General features: G+C 44.8%; 1 protein-coding gene across 1 annotated transcript; it reads left to right on the forward strand.

The window, feature by feature from the left end:
- The first annotated feature begins 2,149 nt into the window (after positions 1-2,149).
- NEU3 (neuraminidase 3) lies at positions 2,150-18,644 on the forward strand. The gene is made up of 4 exons (XM_081100071.1): positions 2,150-2,180; positions 2,507-2,631; positions 7,945-8,156; positions 16,278-18,644. Exons 3-4 carry the CDS (start codon positions 7,950-7,952, stop codon positions 17,352-17,354), a joined length of 1,284 nt encoding a protein of 427 aa, XP_080956197.1. The 5' UTR covers positions 2,150-2,180; positions 2,507-2,631; positions 7,945-7,949; the 3' UTR covers positions 17,355-18,644.
- The last annotated feature ends 3,208 nt before the right edge of the window (positions 18,645-21,852 follow it).

A 21,852-nucleotide genomic window follows, 5' to 3' on the forward strand; every position in this document is an offset into this window, starting at 1 on the left:
TTGTACTGAGAAGTCTATTGGAAAAATCAGTACTTTCAGCTCCTATACTTCCATGCAAAACATGTCACAACTTCCAGAACCTCCCACCTCCCTTGTAGCTATTAGTCATCCTATGGGGAGGACAAAAGCCACCTGGCTGGTTGTGTAGGCATGTTGGACAGATTGGACTAATTGCCATTAGACAGTCTTTTCAAAATAAGGACTGGTTTCAAGTATTCTAAGTGAACTGAGAGCCCTGAGGCCTACCGTGTGGCCGTAAGGCCACATTAGGGACTGTCAACCTGTATTCCCTGAGAGATGTAGGTGCCATTTGGGAGGCCCCAACAATTGTAAACAGGGCATCATATATGCCCCCAGGATATCCCTGTGTGGAAGCCAGGCACAAACTTGCCCTTCTCCCTGAAAACATGGTGCCTTGCACCATAGGGAGGGTCTTAAGCAACTTTCAGGTGTTTAGGGAAGCATCACAAATAGACCAAGTAGTCATCAGATAACTGTGGAGATTGCTCCAAAACAAGGGTATCTTTGGGTACAGGGGGAGCTTCCTGGAGGGGTGCTGACTCATTTATGCACACACTGCATCCCTATCTTAAGGCTCATTCTACTAGAAACGTTGCTATGGAATTTGTTCCTGACTTTAGCTGAAGCCACCAGTGATACCACTTTAGCTCTGGAATACATTCAGGTGACCCTCAACTCACTGGCCAGTATGGTTTTGGATGATAGAATTGTTCTCAACTTCCTTGTGGGCCAAGAGAATCTGTAATAGCCGATGTATCCTGTGTACCAGAATTAATACCTAGGCCAGGTACAAGGCCAATAAAGAAAGTAGAGAATACCATCTGGCTTTCTAAGGTAGACCTTGATGACTTACTGATGGCTTATGGTTGTTGGTTTTGGGGGATGTTTTGTTTCTGTGTGTTTTTTGTTGTTATTTGTATTTCCAGCTGGTTTGGTCAAGATCCTTGGGTATGATAGAGGTCAAGTCTGCAGATTGATTTCATCCTGTTTCTTGGAGTTCAGTTGACAGTATCCTTAATTAAATGCTGTATGAGACCATTAGAATGGATTTGGTCCCCATTTTTGACAGATTAATCAGAGTAAGTGATGGTGGGGCATACTCAAAATTCCTTAGAGGCCATCCATACGAAGTGCTGCGGAGGCTTGAATAGGAGTAACTATTTTAGCATGGAGGACTGAGGGGTCCTTATACAGGAAGTGAAACCTGTCTGATTTGCATCATGAAGTAGATCGTGAATAGGTCATATGTGTCCATTTTACAGATGAAGAACCTGAGGCATAGAAATTAAATAACTTGCTAATGTCACTCAGCTAGGAAAAGGGAAGTCAGAATTGGAACCAAGATCTCTTCACTTCCAAATCTAGAGATTTCTACTAAACCTCATTGCCTCAAGCATAAGACTGAGACCATCAGCCAAAGAAGAATTGAGAGAAATATGGCATTAGTTTTAGGTATTTTTCTAAAATTGGCTTGGTGGTCTACAGAGTTGGTTGTGAGTTTGGGGAAGTCTGGTGTAGAACCCTAGCATTTTGTATAGGCTCATCTTTAAAAATGAGATATTTCAGACATAATATGGTGTTTTTTAAATATATCTTTTTATTGACTTCAGAGAGGAAGGGAGAGGGGGAGAGAGAAACATCAATGATGAGAGAGAATCATCAATGGGCTGCCTCCTGCACACCCCCCATTGGGTGGGGATTGAGCCTGCAACCCAGGCATGTGCCCTGATGGGAATGGAACCCTTACCTTCCTGGTTCATGGGTCGACACTGAACCACCAAGACACACTGGCTGGGCTTCAATTACTCATATAATGGGCTCAGTTTTACTTTATTCAGTGAATTATAATCTAATACTATATATATATATATATATATATATATATACACACACATATATAATTTTATTTTTTGAGTAGGGGTGGCCCAATACTCTGGCGCTCTGGTCCTTTTTGTGGAGTCCCCTCTGAGCTCTGAGTTCCGGAACCTTTGCTTGCCTCTCAGGCTGCCCAGGGAAGTTTTAGGCGGTGATACCTACCAACCAACAGAGCGGGGATAGAAAGCTGAAGAGGGGTGGGGGCAGGAAATGGAAGGGTGGGGCGGAGCCCGGGAGCTGCGCAGCCTTTGGTAGACGTGGCAGAACTGAACTTGGCCCTGCGGGTAGGTGGTCGAAGAGGAAGGGTCAGGTTCTTCCCGCCCGGGCTGGGACTGGGCCGGAGACTGAAGGGAGGAGGGACGTCGGAGGCCGGGCAGCGAGGGGGCGGGGCCTCGGCTGCCCGGTCCGAGGGGGCGGGGCTGACTCCGGGCCCCTGCTAACCAGCGGTCCCAACGGCTGTGGCCTCTGCGGCCCCGCGCCCCCCTCTCCGCCCCCCCGCCCCCCCCCCGCCCCCGCGGTGTCCGTTTCCTGGGCCCGTCCGCCTCCCGGCCGCTCGATGTCGCCGTCCCCCTCTCTGTTCACTTTTGGGGGTTTGTTTTCGTGTCCGCAGCCGCGCTTTCTCCTGCCTCCGTCTCCCCAGCCTCGGCCATCTCCCAGGCTCTGGTGCCCGAGACCCGAGGGCCTGTCTCCGCGCCCCCGCAGCCTGGAGAGAGCGGGAGCCGAGGGCCAACGCAGGTGAGCGGGCCTGGGAGGCGGGGGAGGGGGGGGTATGGGGGGGCCCGGGGAGTGGGGCCGAGTTCTCAGCACCATCTGGGCTTAGGAATCCAGTCCGGGGAGGGGAGTGAATCAGCCACCCAGTCGCTGGCATCTCAGACTGGCCCGGGCTGTTACGGGCTGTTCTAGTTTTCCTTCCGCGGAAGCCACGCGGAAACCCGAGAATGCGCGCTTTCGGGAGGAGGCGGGGAAGCCCTGCTCAGGAGAGGGATCTGCGGCCGCAGAGGGTCCCGAGCGGGACTTGCCAGGGAAGGAAGACCCGGCCCTGGCCCAGGTTTTGCTTCTGGTCACTGAGCGGCCTCACTTACGGGTATTCCTCTCCGCGGCCTCGGCTTTCCCATCGGGGCCATGAGCAGAGTTTGGACTACACGCAGTGGTTCTCAACCTCCTGGCCCTTTAAATACAGTTCCTCATGTTGTGACCCAACCATAAAATTATTTTCGTTGCCACTTCATAACTGTAATGTTGCTGCTGTTATGAATCGTAATGTAAATATCTGATCTGCAGGATGGTCTTAGGCGACCCCTGTGAAAGGGTCGTTTGACTGCCAAAGGGTCGCGACCCACAGGTTGAGAACCGCTGGTACAGGATCTGCAGAAGCCTGACATAGGATGGGTGCTCCTTACCTACTCGTTTTTTAAGAGGGAATGAATGAGATAGGGAGGTCTCCTAGGCGTCACTGGAGGCTGACGGCTGATTGGATTAGTTGGGCATCTGTGGAATTACATAGTTTCTACAGCCTGAGAAATAGGTGGTCTTACCTCCATTGCAAGTGAGGAAATAGGCCCAAAAGGAAAGCAATTTGCTACTAAGACTCAAAGCCAAGTGTCGCCTCAAAGTCCATGCTACACTTACCCTCTCTCCCAGTAAGAAGGTTTCATTGAAAGGTGTTCCTATGGAGCCGCAATTAATAATATGCGTCCTCTGCTGAAACGAACATCTCTGAAGCAGAACTGCATCAGATTCTCCTCTGCCTGTAGTTCCCAGCCTACGGCTTGTGTGAAATAGTTTGGGTGTCAGTGCCAGAGCCACCATCTATGTTAACACTGTCATCAACAGGATCAGCCTAAACCACAGGAAAAACGAATGATAGTGGCGATACTTGCTGTAGTGATAGCAAAGCCATAAGTGAAATTGTGAGAACATCAACATTTATAATAAAGACTTTTCTTTATGGTGTTTTAAAGTTTATAAAGCACTTTGCAGTGGTTCTTCATATTGATCATCTTGGTAGGTATTATTATTTTTTTAATATATATATATATATATATATATATATATATATATATATTATTGATTTTTTTACAGAGAGGAAGGAAGAGGAAAAGAGAGTTAGAAACATCGATGAGAGAGAAACATCGATCAGCTGCCTCCTGCACAACCCCTACTGGGGATGTGCCCGCAACCAAGGTACATGCCCTTGACCGGAATCGAACCTGGGACCCTTCAGTCCCCAGGCCGACGCTCTATCCACTGAGCCAAACCAGTTAGGGCGGTAGGTATTATTATTATCCATATTTTACAAGCAAAGAATCCAAGACCTAGAGAGATTAAGTGACTGGCACAAAGTCTCACAATAAAGACATAGCCTGGGGACACCAGTCTGGCCCCACATGACAAGCTGTGCTTCTCCTTTGGAGATCTCTCCATTTCCCCTCCTTTCCTTTGTCCTCGTCCTTCCTCCCACTCTGTGCCTTTCCTGTGTTCCATTCTTATCACGTAGAGAATTCTTGTTTCAGTGTTAACTAATAATCATGTGTTGGCTGATGATTATTAGTGTTAGTATTAACTCAGAATTGAAATGTTAACTTATAAGAGTTTAAAATATCTCTCCCAGAGGTGCAGAGGGATTTAAATACTTTTAAGAAGGGGAGTTGTAATTGTGGATATTATTACCATCATCATCCACAGATTTCAAGGAATAAAACTAGAATATGCAGTGATTGACAATCTAAAAATAATACCTGTCGTATATTGAACTCATACTATGTCATGGGCTCCGTAACAGCCACTTAAATTTTTTTACTTAATTCGCTCAACCACTATTGAATTTTATAAATGAGTGTCCTGAGGCATAAAGAAGTTAAATAACATGCTCGAAGTCGTGCAGTCGTAGCCTGGTCCAATTCCTGTGTTCTTAATCTTTATACCAGCTCAGTCAGGGGCTGATTTTTACTTAAAAGAAAGCCTGCCTCTCCCTGGCAGGAGACCCTAAGCTGGGGGGAAACAGAGAGGCTCTGTATTGTGGGAAGCAGACAGTTCACCCAGGCCTTTCAGCTGTGCTGTTGAGAGCTCAGAATTGGAGTGAGGAGGGAGGCTTTTCTTCTGGACTCAGGAGACCACCTCCCCACTTCTCTCATGATAGTGAGCCATGGTTCTCTTTAGAAATAGTGACTAAATGAATCTTTCATAAACTATTGATGAAAGTTTGTCTTGATTGACACTACGAGGATACAGCCAAAAGCAGTGTAACTTTCCTCTTCAGTTCATTGGCCACAAGGCTACCTGAGACATTGATCTAAAATGCATACTTGATCATGCCATTCCTTTGCCAATAACTCTTAAGTGGCTCTCTGTCTGTGGGATAAACACCTTAATAAGGCATCAGGGCCTCCCAGGATCTGGGCTCTGCTGACCCCTTCAGTCCCATCTCTGCTCACAGCTTTTGACCAGGATAGTCATACGGGACTACTGAGATTCCCCACAGCTCACTGTGTTTTCTGTCACCTATAGACTTTTCACATCCACTCTCTGCCCACTTCCTTTTTACCCTTCAATTGGCTAAATCACTATTTATCCTTTAAGATCCAGCTCAGCCATTCATTCAGTCACTCAACAAATACCTATTAATTACCAAGTATGGTTCTAGGTGTAGAAGTGTAGCAGAGAATAAAACACATATTCCTGCTGCCCAGCTGGTGTGGCTCAGTGGTTGAGTGTTGACCTGTAAACCAGGAGGTCACAGTTTGATTCCTGGTCAGGACACATGCCCAGGTTGTAGGCTCAATCCCCAGTGTAGGGCTTGCAGGAGGCAGCTAATCCATGATTCTCATCATTGATATTTTTATCTCTCTCTTCCTCTCTGAAATCAATAAAAAATATTTTTAAGAACCCCACATATTCCTGCCCTTTACAATGAGTCTATTTTGTAGGATATATAAACAAGTATAGTGTATGGATAAGTGGCATGGAACTAGAACAGGAAAAGAGGATAAGGAGCTCAAGGGAGTTGTGAGGGAAGGCCTGGCTGACTGGATGACATTAGAACAGAGTTGAAGGAGGTGAGGGAGTGAGGTATGTGGCTATCTGAAAAAAGAATATTCCAGACACAGAGTATCCAATATAATAAAAGGGTAATATGCAAATAGACCGAACGGCAGAACAACCAACCAACCAACCAATCAAAGCGTAATATGCTAGTGATATGCTAAGGCTGCTCAACCGCTCGCTATGGCGTGCACTGACCACCAGGGGGCAAATACTCCAACTGGTAGATTAGCTTGCTCCTGGGGTCCAGCTGATCCGGACTGAGCGAGATGGGCCAGACACACCCTGAAGCCCTCCTGTGGTCCCTGCCTGGCCTGATCGCGCACCGGTGGGGTCCCTCAGCCTGGCCTGCACCCTCTCACAATCCAGGGCCCTTCGGGGGATGTTGCAGAGCCGGTTTCAGCCCGATCCTGCAGGCCACTCCTCTTGGGAGGGCGCCAGACGCAGGGCTCATGGCTGGCGAGCGCTGCTGTGGCAGCGCGAGCCTCTCCCCAATTGGGACTGATTGGGTGTGGCAGGCACAGTGGGGCCTGGATGAGTGGGAGCGGCAGGTAGGAGCTGCAGGCAGCGTTGGACTGCGGGTTTCTGCCCAATCGCTGCAGGCCACCCAGAGGGACCCCACCCATGCACGAATTCGTGCACTGGGCCTCTAGTAAGGATATATGAGACAGGAGTTCCCTTGGCTCAGTTGTTAGCTCTCCAGAAATACTCTGCAGCCTCGATGTGGACAGCTACCATATGGCCTAACTTAGAGTAGGTACACAGAAATATTTATTAAATAAATGAATGAATGTGATCTTACAGGCCTTGTTCTTACAGCCTGATAATTTTTATAAATTATTTATAAGCTAGGGCATGGATGACAGGTGAGAGAGAGAGAAAAAAAATAATGTTAAGCCTGGTTCTGTGTAACTAGCTTAATTCACTTTTTGGGCCTCTGAAAAGTAGAACTCCTGATTTTCTTTGAGAAATGTATCTAGAGACTTCCATTTTCAGGATTATGGCCAGCTATATAACCTGTATAATGGTGGATAAACTATAAAAAATATAGCTGAATTTGCAAGAAAGTAAGAGAAATCCCCAGGGGCCTAAAAACCAAGAGTAAACTGAAAACCAGAGTAGTTACTCCCTTAACCTGACCTCAGCAGTCCTGGATGCTTGCTGGTCTTACCTAGAAGTTTGGCTTTAATAGACATGTTGTTACCGTGAATGAAACTATGGGCCTGCATGGTCTAGACCAGCGATTCTCAACCTGTGGGTTGCGACCCCTTTGGCAGTCGAACGACCTTTTCACAGGGGTCGCCTAAGGCCATCCTGCATATCAGATATTTACATTACGATTCATAACAGTAGCAACATTACAGTTATGAAGTAGCAATGAAAATAATTTTATGGTTGGGTCACAACATGAGGAACTGTATTTAAAGGGCCAGAAGGTTGAGAACCACTGGTCTAGACTTTGGTTGAAACTGAGATCCTTACATGAAGTCACGTCCCTTGAAAATCTACACCTGATTGGGTGGATGGACTAGGAAAAAAATCGCTACTGATGCAGAAATGACAAAGAAGATTGCCTTTTATCCAATTTCAAAGAGAGGGAAAAAGTTGCCCCAAAGAATTCTTAAACAGGCATTTCTTGATATGGATTTGGGTTTACATATATGTTACCCAAATGGCCTAAAAACTCCAAGCCAAGAAATTGGTATTAGAAGCCATCTGGGTTGGTAATATCCCTGGATGCTTGGCAGAAGTATATGCAGAATCTCTGGAGAGACCCACATGGCACAGGCTATATAGAATTCCCACAGAGTCGGGGGGATGGATGTGTTAAACAAGAATGCGTATTGCTTGCTTTGTGCAGTTGGGACCATAATGTTATTTTTATATTAAGAAAAATAAACATCTCTGGCTCTCAGTGATCTCCAGAAATGGAATGATAGAACAGAACTTGTATACAAGCCAGCATTTGGATATGGATACACATTGAGCTGCCTCCTATTCTTGCAGAGGTCATGGAAGAAGTGACATCGTGCTCCTTCAACAACCCTCTGTTCCAGCAGGAAGACAAGGGAGGGGTCACCTACCGGATCCCAGCCCTGCTCTACATACCCCCCACCCACACCTTCCTGGCCTTTGCAGAGAAGCGCTCTACAAGCAGGGATGAGGACGCGCTCCACCTGGTGCTGAGGCGAGGGCTGAGGACGGGGCACTTTGTACAGGTGACTCCTCCCCGATCTGGGCCTGGGCCTCAGTTTCTCTCCACATTTGCTCTGTTCCTTTTCCCACCAGCTCAGGGACAACCCTGTGCAGGAGTGGAAGAGGAAAAGACAATAAAAGCAGTGCCTCTCACGGAGCACTGACTGTGTGCCAGGGGCACATTGATCCTCTCGGCCACTCTGTGACGTAGGAATGTGACGTCAGTCACATTTTACGGATGAGGAAACAGGCTCAGAGAGCTTGCCACATTGCTCAAGGTCACACAGCTACAATAAAGGAGTAGAAGCAGGCTTCGGACTTGATCTCTAGAGGCCTCCGTGGTTCATATGTACTTTTCACTCACATTCTCTTTTCTCTTTCTAAGTCACTGAAAAAAGTAGACATTGTTAGTCCAGGGTTGCTGATGAGGGATCCTGGTGCTCTGAGAGGTAGGTAGCTTGTTTAAGACCACAACTAGTGCTCGCTTCGGCAGCACATATACTAAAATTGGAACGATTCAGAGAAGATTAGCATGGCTCCTGCGCAAGGATAACACGCAAATAACACGTGAAGCGTTCCATATTTTTTTAGAGGAAAAAAAAAGAAGAAGAAAAGAGGGGAAAAAAAGACCACAACTAGCAGATAATGAATTGGAGGGTGTATGGTAACAACAATCATTCTCTACTACTACTGTTCTTCTTACCTCATGCTTTATTCATTTTTATTCTCTGATTAACTCAGTTGTAGAATCCTGAAATTAGAAGTCATAAGCCCAGCTTCTTTTCCAGTATAGAAATCTTCTGTATTCCATTGGTAGCTACTAATAGCTTAGTGGTTAAGAGCATGGCTTTGTAGTCAGGCAAGACCTACTATTTATTGGCCCTGTGACCAAGGATACTTGATTCTTTTCTGTTTCATCATCTGCAAAATGTGATTAATAATAGCAGTTGCATAGTAGGAACTCAACATTAGTCATCTTCTATAAAGGTTCTGCTTACTCCTCAAGTAAGGAATTCATCCTGTGGCTGCTGTTAACATTTTTTTGGAGGATGAGACGATCCACACTCCTCTATAATTACCCATTGGTCTTGTTCTGCCTTCTGGGGTTCTGGGGTTGTCAATCTATACATGATACAGTCCCTTTTGCTGAGACTGCTCTTTGATATACCTGAAAGTGGGTGTTCATGCCCACTGAGTTTTCTGTTTTGGGGACTCACAACTTGAGTTCTTTAGTGTCTTCTTAGGTCACAGTCTGGATTTGGTTTCTGGGCCCTTGAAAACTGATTACTCTGGGATGTTAGAGTCCTTTTTAAAAGAATGGTACTCAGAATTGAACTTAGGACCCCAAGGATAGAGCCATCCCACCAATGAGATGGCTATCCCATCTTGTATCCTTTTCACACATCCTAAGGTAAAGTAGCATTTACTTTTTGATCCTGCATAATACAGCTGACTAATAAATATTAAGTAGATGGTCAGCTAAAACAAGTCTTTTTCACATTTGTTGTTTTTTAAAAAAACACAAAACTTTTAATTGTAGTAAAATACACCTAACAAAATTTTCCATCTTAATCATTTTAAGTGTACATTATGGTATTAACTGTATGCACATTATTGTGCAACAGATCTTTTTATTTTTTTTTAACAGAATCTTTTTTCCTTTATTGACTTTTTTTATTTTTGCTACCCTGTTTTTTAATTTTAAAGAGCTTCTCATCTATTGCTTCTTTTTATTTTTTTTAATATATTTTATTGATTTTTTACAGAGAGGAAAGGAGAGGGATAGAGAGTTAGAAACATCGATGAGAGAGAAACATTGATCAGCTGCCTCCTGCACACCCCTACTGGGGATGTGCCCGCAACCAAGGTACATGCCCTTGGCCGGAATCGAGCCTGGGACCCTTTAGTCCACAGGCCGACGCTGTATCCACTGAACCAAACTGGTTAGGGCAACAGATCTTTTTAAAACTTTGTCATTGTGCATGACAGCAGTTCTGTACACATTGAACAACTCATTCCCGCACCCCTCCACCCAGTCTCTAATAGCCATTATACTACTTTGTTTCTATGAGTTTGATTATTTTAGGTATCTCATATGTAATATTTGTTCTTTTTATGATGGCTTATTTCATTTAGAGCAGTGATTTTCAAAAATTCAAGCAGTGAATTTTTAAAGCATGTAATATCTGACTATTTAGTCAGGGGCACTGACCTCTTTGCCCATACATTGTCAAATTTAAAAAATGACAATAGCAAACCCAACACTAGTTGTCTGATGAGAATGAATCAAAATTAAGCCTGTTTTTTGTCAGATTGGCAAAAAGTATATTTTTCTGTGTACTGCAGAATTTTAGTAATTAGTTTATGTGTGCCATGGGATGAAAAAGGTTGAAAATCACTGATTTAGAATAATATCCTCAAGGTTCATCTTGTAGCATTTGGCAGGATTTTCTTCTTTGTAAAGACTAAATAATAGTTCATTGTAAATTATGTTTATTCATTGGTTTATCCATTTTGTTTATCCATTCTTCTGTTGATGGACACTTGGGTTACTCCCACCTTTTGGCTATTGTGAATAATGCTCTATGAACATGGTGTGCAAATATATATTTGAGACATTGCTTTCAATTCTTAGGATCTATACCTACAAGTAGAATTGCTGGGTCATATGGTAATTCTATTTTTAATTTATTGAAGTTCCTCCATATTGTTTTCCACATCAACAGTGCACAAGGCTTCCAGTTTCTCTATATCCTTGCCAACACTTATTTTGTGTGTGTTTTTTGGTAGTAGTCATCTTAATGGATATGAGGTGATATCTCATTGTAGTTTTTATTTTCACTTTCCTAATTATTAATAATGTTTAGTATTTTTTCATAATACTTTTTGGCTATTACATTTGTTGTTCTTTAATCATGTTTCTCCATCCAGACTTTTAAACCCAAGACTCATTTTACATTTCTGTCAAGCCTCAGCTTGCTTATATTCCATTGCTGCAGCTGGATGATATAATTTGGATTCTAGTGCTTTCATCTTTAGTTTACTGTTTCTTCTAGCTTCATATAAACTTTATTTTAGACATATCTGGTCCAAATCATTTTCTCCTCTCAGCTACTAAGGATGGCTATGCTTCTGACTTCCCAATGACTAGCTTGCCCAGTACAGTAATTTCCCCCACTCTCCTATTCCTAAAGGGAGTAGCAGTGCTGATGGATTTCTTATATCTGTCTCAAGTTCTTGATCTGAGCAATATTAATTATTCAAATGACTGTGCATCAGATGAGTTATTTTTCACTGGAAACACGTTCAGTGCTATTCATAAAGTGTTTGTGTCCACACGGTGCTGAAGAGACAGGGGTTCTATCTTCAGAGCGACAGTAGGGAATTAAATCTGCTCCCCAGGGCTGTTCTAGGCACTTAGGAGAAAGAGGAGCCTCTGGGCATTGTTTATATAGAGTATTGTTTCTATCTGAGAGCATTTCTATAATCCTTCCCTTCACTCCTCCCTTATATTCTCCCCCTCTCCTTCCCTTCTCTCCCCGCCCCTTCCATTCCTCTCTCCTTTCTTTCTCTATCCTTTCCTCCTTTATTGAGCACCTACATATACCAAGCATTAAGTCAAGGGGGATGTGGGAGGGAGGCAATACAAAAGTTGACAGATTCAGGCCTCTCTTTGTGAAGAATTTGCACAACTGAAGTGCATAGAGAAAGCAGAACTGGGCACAGATGTAAGTGTTCAAAACTCCCATACACAATCCATGAAGTGTCACAAGGCAGGTCCACTCAGAGTGGGGAATTTCCTTAGAAGAAGGAGTGCAGATGCATTTGAGGATCGGAGAAGTTGTTGTGTGGCCACAGCATTAAAGCTGATTCTCGAAGTGAGTGGGTCAAAGGTGAGCAGAATCAAAGGTTTCTCCCTGGATTCTCCACATGCAGATATGGTCTTTTCCTCCTCTGATACCAATGGTGCCCTTTCTCCTTTTTCTGATGATATCTGCGATCCTGGAGTCTGCTCTGTGGGTGCCTTTCCCCTCCTCAAGGCAGGAAGGCTGCACCCTCCCACTGGTGGCCTCCTGGACCTTGATTCCTTGAGAATCACAGAGAACTGAGGTCCTTCCTCCAGGGGTTTACAATGCAGTCAGATATCGATGTGAACTTCTTATGCATAGAGAGTTTCCAGAGAGTAACATGCCATTTGAGAGGATTTAGGAAGCAGTCTTCAATTAGTTAGCAATCTGGGGGAACTTTGTAGAGGAAGGAGGGCTTCTGTCCAATAATTACATTGACTTTGGCACATATATTTGAAGTGTTTACAGTGCACAAGGCACTTGCTGTAGAATGGGTTGCTCCAGTACAGGGTTAGTGAGTTCCCTGTCCTTAGTCTAGTTCAGGGAGGGACTGAATGATCTTTAACTAGAAAACTTAGAAGAGAATCTTCTGTAAGACAGGTGTTAGCACTAGGTCCTTAAGAGTTTGAGAATCTGTGAACTGAGCTTTGCTTAATATTTCTTGCCCATTCACATAGGAATTAAATTTTTAAAACTTATTTTTTGTTTTGGCTAGTTAATCTAATCTAATAATAGACAAACAGGGTAATTGACCGTACCTTTGCTACGCCTCCCATTGGCTAATCAGCATGATATGCAAATTAACTGCCAACAAAGATGGCGGTTAATTTGCATACGTAGGCTCCAAGTGGTGGAGCGAAGACTGAAGGTGAGCCAGAGCCACGAAGACGGAGGATGGAAGGTGGCTCCGGCTGGGGCCGCAAAGACGGAGGGTGGAAGGTGGCTCCGGCTGGGGCTGTGAAGACAGAGGACGGGAGGTGGCTCCGGCCGGAGCGAAGGCCTGGGTCTCGGGTGCCGGAAGAAAACCGGTGCCGGCAGCCAGGAGAAGGGAAGGCCTATTGCACGAATCTCTTTGTGCAACGGGCCTCTAGTTAATTTATATGGCTGAAAAATAAAAACAGTATAAAGAGGTATACATCCCATTCCTAGTCTTTTACCTCCTATAGGCAATCACTGTTGTTTCTTACGTATCTTTTTAGTGCTTCTTCATAAAGAAACAAATACAAGTATATATCCTTAACTAGAAGCCTCGTGCATGAAATTCTTGCACTCAGGGGGGTCCCTCAGCCCGGCCTGCACCCTCTCACAGTCTGGGAGCCCTTGGGGGAAGCGGGCCTAAGCTGGCAGTCAGACATCCTTAGTGCTGCCACAGAGGCGGAAGAGGCTTCCACCATCACCATTAGCTGAGCAGCACTCCCCCTGTGGGAGCACACTGACCATCAGGGGATAGACCCTGCATTGAGCATCTGTCCCCTGGTGGACCGTGCACATCATAGTGACTGGTCATTCCACTGTCAGGCCGAAACCAGCTCTCTGACATCCCCCAAGGGGTCCCGGATTGTGAGAGGGTGCAGGCCAGGCCAAGGACCCCACCGGTGCACGATAGGGGCTGGGGAGGGACACAGAAGGTTGACCAGCTGAAGAGGGACCGTGGGAGGGCTCCAGGGCGTGTCCAGCCCATCTCGCTCAATCCCGATCGGCCGGACTCCAGCAGCAAGCTAACCTACCAGTCAGAGTGTCTGCCCCCTGGTGGTCAGTGCATATCATAGTGAGCAGTTGAGCAGCCTTAGCATATCATTAGCATATTATGCTTTGATTGGTTGAATGGCGGACCGGACACTTAGCATATTAGGCTTTTATTATATAGAATATGCTGACTTCCCAATGACTAGCAAACTTTTTCCCCCAATAACTTTTCTTATGCCTTTTAAAACATTTCAATGTGAAGTGATAACACACATATAAAAAACATAAGACAAAACATAAATGTCAGCTCTGAATTGATAGAGCCAACCCTTGTGAATTTATCATTTAAGGAAAAAATTAGGATGTTACCCTAGACCAGTGATGGCGAACCTTTTGAGCTCGGCGTGTCAGCATTTTGAAAAACTCTAACTTAACTCTGGTGCCGTGTCACATATAGAAATTTTTTGATATTTGCAACCATAGTAAAACATTCATATTTTTGATATTTTATATATTTAAATGCCATTTAACAAAGAAAAATCAACCAAAAACATGAGTTCGTGTGTCACCTCTGACATGCGTGTCATAGGTTCGCCATCATGGCCCTAGAAGCTTCTTATGTCTCCTCTCTCCTTCTCAGAGGTAATTATTATCCTGATGTATAGCTCGTGATTTTAGTTTTGCTTGTTTTTAATCATTTCTAAATTTTTAGTTTTTTAAATTACAGTTTACATGCAGTATTATTTTGTATTGGTTTCAGGTTGTACAGCATAGTGTTTAGACAATCATATACTCTATGTATCCTTTATGTTTGGCTTCTTTTGTTCAATATTCTCGAGGTTTATCCAAATTAGGTGTACAGCTGGATTTGTTCATTTTCATTGTTACATAGTACTCTGGGCCAGATGTTAAGCTCCTCTTCCTGGCACTGGTGCTTCAGACTAGGGTGCCTAGCATGGAGTTGAGACCCCTTGTTCCTCAGGGGGTACCTTTGCAGCTGAGATATTCCTCCTGATTCACAACCACCACATGTGGTTGTAGGACCAGCCCTTTTTGTGTCTCCACCCTACCTACCAGTCTTGATGTGGCTTCTATAAATATTTGGTTATAAGACTTTAGCTATTCAGGTTGGTTATTCAGGTTAATTGTTCTATAATTTACTTGTAATTTGGTTTGGTCCTGAGAGGAGGTTAGTGTCACTTCCACTTACTTCACCACCATCTTGGATCTCCCCCACAGTGAGTAATATATATACTTAATTTGATGAACAGATATATCTTAGGATAATTTCCCAAAATTGGGCATGCTCGGAAAGGCTACGTGCATGTGTAATTTTGATAGATCCTACATAAATGTTAAACCATGTTACACTCCAATTCGTACTTGAGAATGTCTGTTTCTTCACATTTTTTTGACAACAGAAAAGTATTGTTAAAGTTTATATGTTACCAGTTCATTAGATGAAAAATACTATCTTACCCGGCCGGAGTGGCTTAGTGGTTGAGTGTCAGCCTATGAACCAGGAGGTTGAGGTTCAATCCCTGGTCCAGCACATGCTGTGTTGCCAGCTCAATTCCTGGTGGGGGGGTGTGCAGAAGGCAGCTGATTGATGATTCTCTCTCATCATTGATGTTTCTATCTCTATCTCTTCCTCCCTGAAATCAATAAAAGTATTTTTTAAATACTATCTTAATTTTAACTTGCTCTTCTCTTTTATATGTGAGGTTGAACATATTTTCATTTTTTTTCTCTTTCTGTGAGTTGTCTGATCTTGCTCTTTGTCCATTTCTCTTTTGAACTTATCAATTTCTAATATTGTTTTAAAAGTATATTAAGGTGGTTAGACCTCTCTTTGTGATATGTCTGATTAGACATTATCTTATTTTATTCTTGCAACAACAACTCTCTGAGCATGTTATTACATCCTCCATTTAACTGTTGTAACTGAAGCAAAGGAAGATTAAATAACTTGCCCCAGGTCACATATGTGATGAAAGCAGGGTTAAATTAGGTGTCTCTGACTCCATGCTTGACTTTTTAATGACAATGTTATGAATTGCCTCCCCAGGATAGTAGAGGAAGGAAATAAAACCTTTATCTTAAATTTCCTTTTATATGCCTAAAATTTCCATGTCTGTCTTGCTTTGTATTTCTTATCTTCCTTCTTTTTCTTTTGGAGGTGAGTCCTTTCTTTCTTTTTAAAAATATTTATGTAGCTCCTATCATGTACTGAGCACTGGAGATACAAAATTAGAACAATTTGGTTTCTACTCTAAAAATATTCATAGTTTAGAGAGGGAGTGGGTCACATAAAAATATAATGTTATATAATAATTGCTATAAGTCTTTTGTATATACAAAGAGAAAGCCTTTGGTATAAGACAGGAGGTGAGTTTTGATACCATTTATTTGAGCATCTAGACAAAGTGAGGAAGAATGTTTTGGACAGAGGGGATAGCATGAGAATTAAGTGAATAGTTGGGCCTTCCCAATTTTATAGATTTTAATACCATTTATTTATTTTCTCTGAAAAGTTCCAATGCTTTTAATGAGCCTCATGTCTTCTTATTAGTCTCTCACTCCTGCTCGCTCTCCCTTCTTCTTATCTAGTGGGGACCAGTAACACCACTGATGGAAGCCGTGTTACCTGGGCATCGGACCATGAACCCCTGTCCTGTATGGGAGCGAAACACTGGCTGTGTGTACCTGTTCTTCATTTGTGTGCAGGGCCATGTCACCGAGCGTCAACAGATTATGACAGGCAGGAATGCTGCTCGCCTCTGCTTCATCTGCAGTCGAGATTCTGGCTATTCGTGGAGCAACGTGAGGGACCTGACTGAGGAGGTCATTGGCCCAGAAGTGAAGCGTTGGGCCACATTTGCTGTGGGCCCAGGTCATGGCATCCAGCTGCAGTCTGGGAGGCTCATCATCCCTGCATACACCTACTACATCCCTTACTGGTTCTTTTGCTTCCGGCTACCATGTAAAGCCAGGCCTCATTCCCTGATGATCTACAGTGATGACCTAGGGACCACATGGCACCATGGCAGGCTCATTAAGCCCATGGTGACAGTGGAGTGCGAAGTGGCAGAGGTGACTGGGAAGGCCGGCCATCCTGTGCTGTATTGCAGTGCCCGAACACCAAACAGATGCCGGGCAGAGGCTCTGAGCACTGACCATGGTGAATGTTTTCAGAGACCAGCCCTGAGCCAGCAGCTCTGTGAGCCCCCGCGTGGCTGCCAAGGCAGTGTGGTGAGTTTCCGGCCCCTGGAGATTCCAAATGAATGCCAGGACCCTAATGGCAAAGATGCTCCTACCGTTCAGCAGAGCCCTCTGCTGGGCAGTTCTGTGAGGCCAGAGCAGGAAGCTGGAACACTGTCAGAATCATGGCTCTTGTACTCACACCCAACCAGTAAGAAACGGAGGGTTAACCTAGGCATCTACCTCAACCGGACCCCCTTGGAGGCTGCCTGCTGGTCCTCCCCCTGGATCTTGCACTGCGGGCCCTGTGGCTACTCCGATTTGGCTGCTGTGGAGGAGGGCTTGTTTGCGTGTTTGTTTGAGTGTGGGATCAGGCGGGAGTGTGAGCAGATTGCCTTCCGCTTGTTCACAGACCAAGAGATCCTGGGCCATGTGCAAGGTGACTACACCAGCCCTGGTAGGAACTCTGACCCAATTCAAAACTAATTGGCTTAGGATTCAACTTTCCATAGAGGGGAAACCATTAGAAGGCAACCATAGCCAGGATCATGGAGGCCAGGATAGCAGAGCTTACAGAAGCCTGCAGGGAATCCCAAAATGCAATATTCTGCTCCCTACCTTTTTCACCTCTCAAAGATAAAATGAAAAATTTGCCATAGCTACTGTAGCCGAAGTAGCACTGAACTGTGTGAATTGGGAGATCATGATATGATCTTGGGTCTGCTATGCTGGCTCTGGGACCTTAAACTCTCTTTGCCTCAGGTCTCCATCGTAAAATGAGAGGATTGGTCTGTGATTTCTCTTCTTCCTATCCCCAGGGAAGGCAGAGGGCCTGCTTGCTGCATGATCAGCAAGTCCTGGCTGCACATAGGACTCTGGTATCAAAATGAAAATCATAGGACTCGTCTTTTCCAATGACTGAGGTTCCAAGCAGATGTCATGTCATGAAGAAGGATCTGGATGATTTGTTCAGTAATAGACGAGCTCTATAGGCTATCCAAGAGGAGTTGGGCAAAACAGAAACATGGGGTCACCTCCCTTCTTTAGCTTTGCAACTCTGCGCAACCTGCCCTTACGCATCCAGAAAGCATTATTTCCTAGGGAGAGGCTGAGAGGCTCAATACCAGTAGTCCATATTGTTTCTGATGGCATTATTTCTATGAAAGATAACCTGAAGTTCATTTATTAGGATGGTTCCTGATGAGAAAAAGACATGACTTACGGCTTTAAAACATTGGACAAAACTTCCCACAGTCTCTGCCCTCAAGGAGCTCACAGTTTATGAGGCTAGAAGAGGGAGAAAATTTTTAAAAAAATGCAGTTGGTGGGATAGTTAGTAGATGTTGGGCTCTAAGTTGCATCTTTATTGTGCCTGGAGTCATCTGCCCTGGGGCTTGTCCAGGCTGCTAGGTTTCCCCTAAGTTTGTTTTTCTTAGACTATTGTCCCGGCCCAGCCACTCTATTTGCCAGTGGAGAAACTCTTCACCCTTAGGAAGGTCTTGGACCCTCCAAACCGCTGAGTCTGGCCTGCTTGGACCTACGGAAATCACTGTTTGCGAAGTGAGATGACCCTTGTCTAATAGTTTTGGGGCTGAACTAATACTGGGTCTCTCAGATGATACCAGATTGGTTGCTCTTATTTTAGGTTGTTTCCCCCCGTAGCCTGTTACTTTGAGGGAAATTCTATCATGAGAGATTTCTTTTTTGTCCCTCTTAAATCGGTATATCAGCTATATACAGGGTGGGACAAAAGTAGATTTACAGTTGTTCATATGGAAAATAATACAATAATTAATAAATAATAGTACAAGAATAAACTGTGTTTCATGTACTCAGAACTTTGTCCTACCCTGTATATATGGCGCTAGGTAATGGCCCAGAGAGCAAGTCTTAGTGGTAGAGCATAGCCTAGGATGCACCCATCAGATGGGGGAGGAGTCCTATGGGAGGAAAGTAGGGATTAACTTCACCTACTTCAGCAGGTAGCTTAAGCCAGTGTCTTAGGGTGGCCTGTCATACATTCATCATTATCTTCTCAGTAGTCAGCTATGATCATTCACTCATGTATACATTTATGTAGCTATTTCTTGAGTGCCTGTGCATAATGATGTAAGGTGTTTTCTGTTGCCATTTCCTGGTTGAAAATAATTTGTGGCTCCTCATTGCCTATTAAAGGCTACAATTAGCCTGGCATGTAGGATGAAATAATGACTACTTATCTCTACTTTTTCATGTGAAGGCCACTGTCAAGCCCATTGTCAGGTTGGCACATGGAGGCAGGTGGGGTGAGGTGGACAACAGTGGTGGTGTAGGGGGAGGATTGAAAGGGCATCCCCCTCCTGAGTTCTTGTTCAGCAAAGCTTTCCAGAGCGCTGCACTCTAAATGGATAGAAATAGGCAAGATGGCTAAGCTCTACATCAGGGCTAAAGGGTGGAGAGAGTGAGAATATCAGGACTTCTTTGGGACTATCCAAGAAGGGAGGGACGTCAGTCCCATGCCAGTGTGAACCACAGATGTCCAGTATGAGTACTCCTAAAGACTTATCCAGCTCTAAATTGCCCTGCCCTTTCTCCTTCCCCTTTGCTTCATGTTTACTTCTCCTTAGAGAGAAATTCCCTTAATAGGCAATGAATTTCCTTAATAGGCAAAGGGCCTATGTGCACATTTTGGGAGTAGCAAGAAAAGCGGTTTGGGGACAGGCATAATCCAGAATGAGGATTAGCGAGAGGAACAGATGGGTGCTGGCAGCTGTAAAGAAAAAGAATAGCAGGTAGAAGTCCTGGCACTTGGAGATAGAAAGGACAGACATGAGGCCTAAGCTGGAGAGATGGTGTAGGTGGTAGTGCTGTGAAGAAGAAATGATAACTGGCTGGCGCTGTTCCCTGAAACGAGTGGGAACAGACAAAGGACTGCACAGGCGGCAGGAAAATTCCTCCCAGCCGTGTAATTTTAAGCTGGCTCTACTTGATGAACAAAAACCACCATGGGCACTCAACTCTGTGCCAGTTACCCAGGTCTTCAGGGCCCTGGGACCAACACCGTGATGCTGGTATCCTAACTAAGCCCACTTCAGCCACTTTCAGGTTGGTGGAATGAAAAGATAGGGCAGGTGATGGCAGCTGTGAAGAAAAGAGGAAAGACTGAAGGCCTCTGATATAGAGACATGAAGAAAGGACTGCATAGGTTGTGGTCCTTTGCTCCCAGATGCCCCATCCTGTCCTTGAACCCTTAATATCCATCTAGCAAAGGCGGCCCCCCAGGGGAAGTGCAAGAATGCGCCCTCGTTCAATCCGCTGGTCCTGCTCATGCTCCCTAACTCTTGGTTCCTCACTCCTAGGCTCCTAATGTTTACCTCAGGCCTTCATTATTTGGCCCTTGTTATCTGGATCAGTTTTTCCTGGTCACCAGTCTCCCTGCAGATATCCACAGGGTAGCAGATATCCACAGAGTATCGTGTAACTACAGCCATAGGGAAGAGACCTTGCAGCCTGCCTGTGGGGTAGCCCGAGGGACCCACAGAGGCCACCCTGAGGCTGCACAGCCTCTGCCCCAGGACAGTGGGATTCAGTACTTCCACATGGACCAGATGAAATTGCTCAGGCTTCCTCAGGAGGCCGTGAATTTTTCCCACTGCGTTATTCAGTAGGTGTCGTGTCCTCCTGTGCTGCCACAGTGCACAGTCTGAGCCTCCCTCTGGTCCTTACCACAGGCCGCCCTGTGTTACTGTCTGCTGTGCCCTCTAGGCCTCTGCTCGGCTGTGAACTCCTTGAGGGCTAAGTCTGACTCCTCACTGTATCCTCTTCACTTTGAATCACAATGCCTTGTTATATCATATGCTAGAACAAATGCTTTTTCTACCATATTTTGATTTCCCTGTTGAGGACTCTGAGTCCTCTCTGTGCTCTGCACCCAACACAGGGCCTGGTGCAGAATAGACAACAGAGAAGCTATGCTGAATTAATAAAGGAGTTAAAGACCCTTGGCCTTGGAAGCTAACTGAGAAGGGTAGGGTGAGTTCCCTCAGGGAGGGGCATGTCGCATCCCTCTGGGTTCACAGCACTCTAAAGGTGCTGAACACTCACCCTACATGAGTCTCCCGTGTGCTGGCCTGCTTCCACGTCAGTCACAGGATTTCCTGGGAATGAGCTTTTCTCTGGCTGCCTGGATATCCCAAGGATCATAGCCCAAGCCCAAAGCAAAGCCTTGATTTGGGGTTCTCATTTCACTGGTAACCCCCTCCCCCCACCTAATTGGATTTTCTATAGCTACCGCTCCTCCAGGACTCAGAGGGAGATGCCGGGGCTCAGCATGTTCCACGCCTGTCTTGGTTCTGTGATACTAGAAGCCACAAATGCTCTCTGTACTATGAAAACCACCATGACTCTTTGAAACAAGGAAGATGAATAAAAAGCATAATTCCGGCGACTACTGGTTTTGTTCTTGTTAAGGAAACTGAGATCATAATCATTCTAATACTTACATCTAGTTTATACCCAGCTTTTTTTTTTTTTGGATTCGAGGCATTTTCTTGCTTTTCATAAGAACTTTGACTTTCAGAAAACATTATCATAATAATCCTTCGCCCTTTTACATACTGTTACTGGAACGTAGCAACTGAGGGCAGCAGGGCAGAGGGGACCATGGCTGGTTTGATGACACATTAGCTGTAAGTGGAGGCACCTGCGTGCGCAGAGCCCCCTCTGGCACCAGCCTCGGTGCTGTCAGCCCACGTCTAATTTCTTTTTTCGAAAATACCTTGAGATTACTCTCAACGTGCAGTTGGAGAGGCCACAGATATCTGCCTCAGTGAAGTGGGGTGATAGCTTTTTGCTTGACTTTCTCTTTGTTACATTGGGGTGCTTAAGGCACTACTGATTCCGCCTCATTTCAGCAGAACTACTCCAGTCCTGTCACTAGGTCAGCTGCCTTAAAAACACACACACACAAATTGACTATTGAAAAAGTTTCAAATAGACATATCTT

The sequence above is a fragment of the Myotis nattereri genome (assembly GCF_964212035.1).
Source record: "Myotis nattereri genome assembly, chromosome: 9".
NCBI lineage: Eukaryota > Metazoa > Chordata > Mammalia > Chiroptera > Vespertilionidae > Myotis > Myotis nattereri.

What these genes read in the sequence shown, in the direction of transcription:
- NEU3 (XM_081100071.1), top strand. Translation starts at nt 7,950, where the DNA reads ATGGAAGAAGTGACATCGTGCTCCTTCAACAACCCTCTGTTCCAGCAG. An exon ending in GGACGGGGCACTTTGTACAG is followed by an intron (nt 8,157 to 16,277) that starts GTGACTCCTCCC and finishes CTTCTTATCTAG; the next exon opens with TGGGGACCAGTAACACCACT.